The 1,885-nt window shown below is 41.9% G+C and overlaps 1 protein-coding gene across 1 annotated transcript; it reads right to left on the bottom strand.

Annotated features, from left to right (window-relative positions):
* Positions 1–64: 64 nt before the first annotated feature.
* MAP1LC3C (microtubule associated protein 1 light chain 3 gamma) lies at positions 65–1,760 on the bottom strand. The gene is made up of 2 exons (XM_009276163.1): positions 1,635–1,760; positions 65–613 (listed from the first exon to the last, which is right to left on the bottom strand). Exons 1-2 carry the CDS (start codon positions 1,658–1,660, stop codon positions 403–405), a joined length of 237 nt encoding a protein of 78 aa, XP_009274438.1. The 5' UTR covers positions 1,661–1,760; the 3' UTR covers positions 65–402.
* Between the last annotated feature and the right edge of the window lie 125 nt (positions 1,761–1,885).

Below are 1,885 nucleotides of genomic sequence, written 5' to 3'. Positions count from 1 at the left end.
TCGGACCTTCTCCTAGACAGACTTTTACAGTCTTTCCCCAGATTAAAACTAACACTCAACTCAATACTTAAAAGCTTCTTTATTTTACTCTTAGACTTAGGCTTTAAGGACACCTTAAAAAATCAGTTACATAACAAAGATTGATATTGCAAAAAAAAAAAAAAGAGTGGAGTGCAGTTTCAAAAAAACCCCATAGTGTCTTCAAATATAAAAATATATATCCAAAATTATTATCTAGGAAAAGTGTACCACCATTTCTGCCTTAAGCTGGCCCTGCCAGCTTTTGGGTCATAACTCCCCACTACAGAGCTCAAGAGCTCATATTGGAAGGAGCATCTCCGAGGTTCATGTCACAGGCATGGTTCATAGCAAACTGCTTCACTGCAGCACATGGACCCAACCTTAAGTTTTTTGAAGGCATTCCATAGTTTTCCCTTGAGTAGTGGGTAAAAAGCATCCAAACATCTCCTGGGAAGCATATGTCATATACACAAAGCCATCTTCGTCTTTGTAGTCCCTGTACACTTCTGCCATTGTCAAGGACATACTGGCTAGGCTTTTGTTGTTCACCAGCAGGTAGAAAGCTTGTGTAGCAGTTAGAGCCATCCTGCTTCTAATTGAAGAAGGGGGGAGAAAGAGGATTAAGCATTAGCAAATTTAAGAAGGTTTCAACTTCAGTCTATGAAATACATTAAGCAGAGCAGTTGCATGGACTATGTACAAGAAATGCTGTGTAGAGTCATTATGTGGTTTAACGTCTTCATCAGCAGGAAGTTAACTGTACGCTTGGAAGCTGAAAGGCTTGTGCTCTGAGGAAAGGCTTACATTGTTAGACCATGAGTGCTACTGAGCCTGGGCTTTGAGTTCCCAATTACCAGAGAGAAGTGCTAAGTAGAAACCAAAAGCTTCTGCAGTACAGCTGTAGTAAAGGATTCCAGCATGGTCTGTTACACTTATTTTAAAGTCCGCCTTCAAAAGAAGAGTCCTTCTCAGAGACATTACATATGAGGATCAGGACTCAAGTTGTCCAAGAGCCAAAAGCATCTTTTACAGAACTTAACATCTAGAACGATCTTTTCCATACTTTTGGGGGTGGGTGGGTGTGCTAGAAAGCACATAGCTTTCATACTTTGTCAGAGAACATCACTAAATACCTTGGGAGACTTCTTCCCTGTAGTGTTTTATAAAGAGTAATTTAAAGGCATATTTCATGCCACTCACACTTAAGAGTTGCTTTGAACTTGAGCAAATTCAGCAAGGTGCAGTAAGAGAGCAAGGCAGTAAGCGCTATAAGCGGAACAGAACAGAACAACAGAGCCCCAGTACCAAGTTCATCAAGGCAGAAGAAAGCAGAACAGGAGTCTGGTATAATCTTTACTCGCTACAGCTAGGGGAAGAGAGAAGACTTTATGAATCCAAAAAGCATAGACCACATTTTTTACCCTAATGCACCTGAAAAAACATCTGTTGATATTCTTTAAACACTTGCAAGAAAGGGAAGCCATTACTAATACCTCCATCCTCCTCCCCACCAAAGAAAGCAAGATGTTCTAGCACGGCACTAGCAAATACCTGCTTGGAGAAGAGCAGCAAGCCCCAGCTGCAGCAGACACCGGCAGGTGCTTGCTACCTACCTGATGATGGTTATGAACTGCGTCATGGTCAGCTCCTCGGGAACAAGAAACTTGGTTTTGTCCAAGAGAGGAAGGTATTTCTCTTTGTGGTACCTCTCAACAATTACCTGTTTTAATTAGAGGCACGCTCAGCGAAACCTAGAACGCTCAGGTCCCTTCCCCCCTCCCCTCCCACATTTTAGAGAGAGGTTCCCAACATTTCTTTTTAAATAGCAGCCATAACCTCCGATAACAAAACAGAGATTTAACGG

The sequence above is a fragment of the Aptenodytes forsteri genome, unplaced genomic scaffold, assembly GCF_000699145.1.
Source record: "Aptenodytes forsteri isolate BGI_AS27 unplaced genomic scaffold, ASM69914v1 Scaffold10, whole genome shotgun sequence".
Taxonomy (NCBI): Eukaryota; Metazoa; Chordata; class Aves; order Sphenisciformes; family Spheniscidae; genus Aptenodytes; species Aptenodytes forsteri.
The sequence above is the reverse complement of the archived record's forward strand: the minus strand, read 5'-3'. Positions and strand labels throughout refer to the sequence as shown.

Coding starts and splice junctions, on each gene's coding strand:
- MAP1LC3C (XM_009276163.1), bottom strand. CDS start 1,660: ATGACGCAGTTCATAACCATCATCAG. Junction 614..1,634: donor CAGTTCATAACCATCATCAG/GTAGGTAGCAAG, acceptor TTCTTCAATTAG/AAGCAGGATGGCTCTAACTG.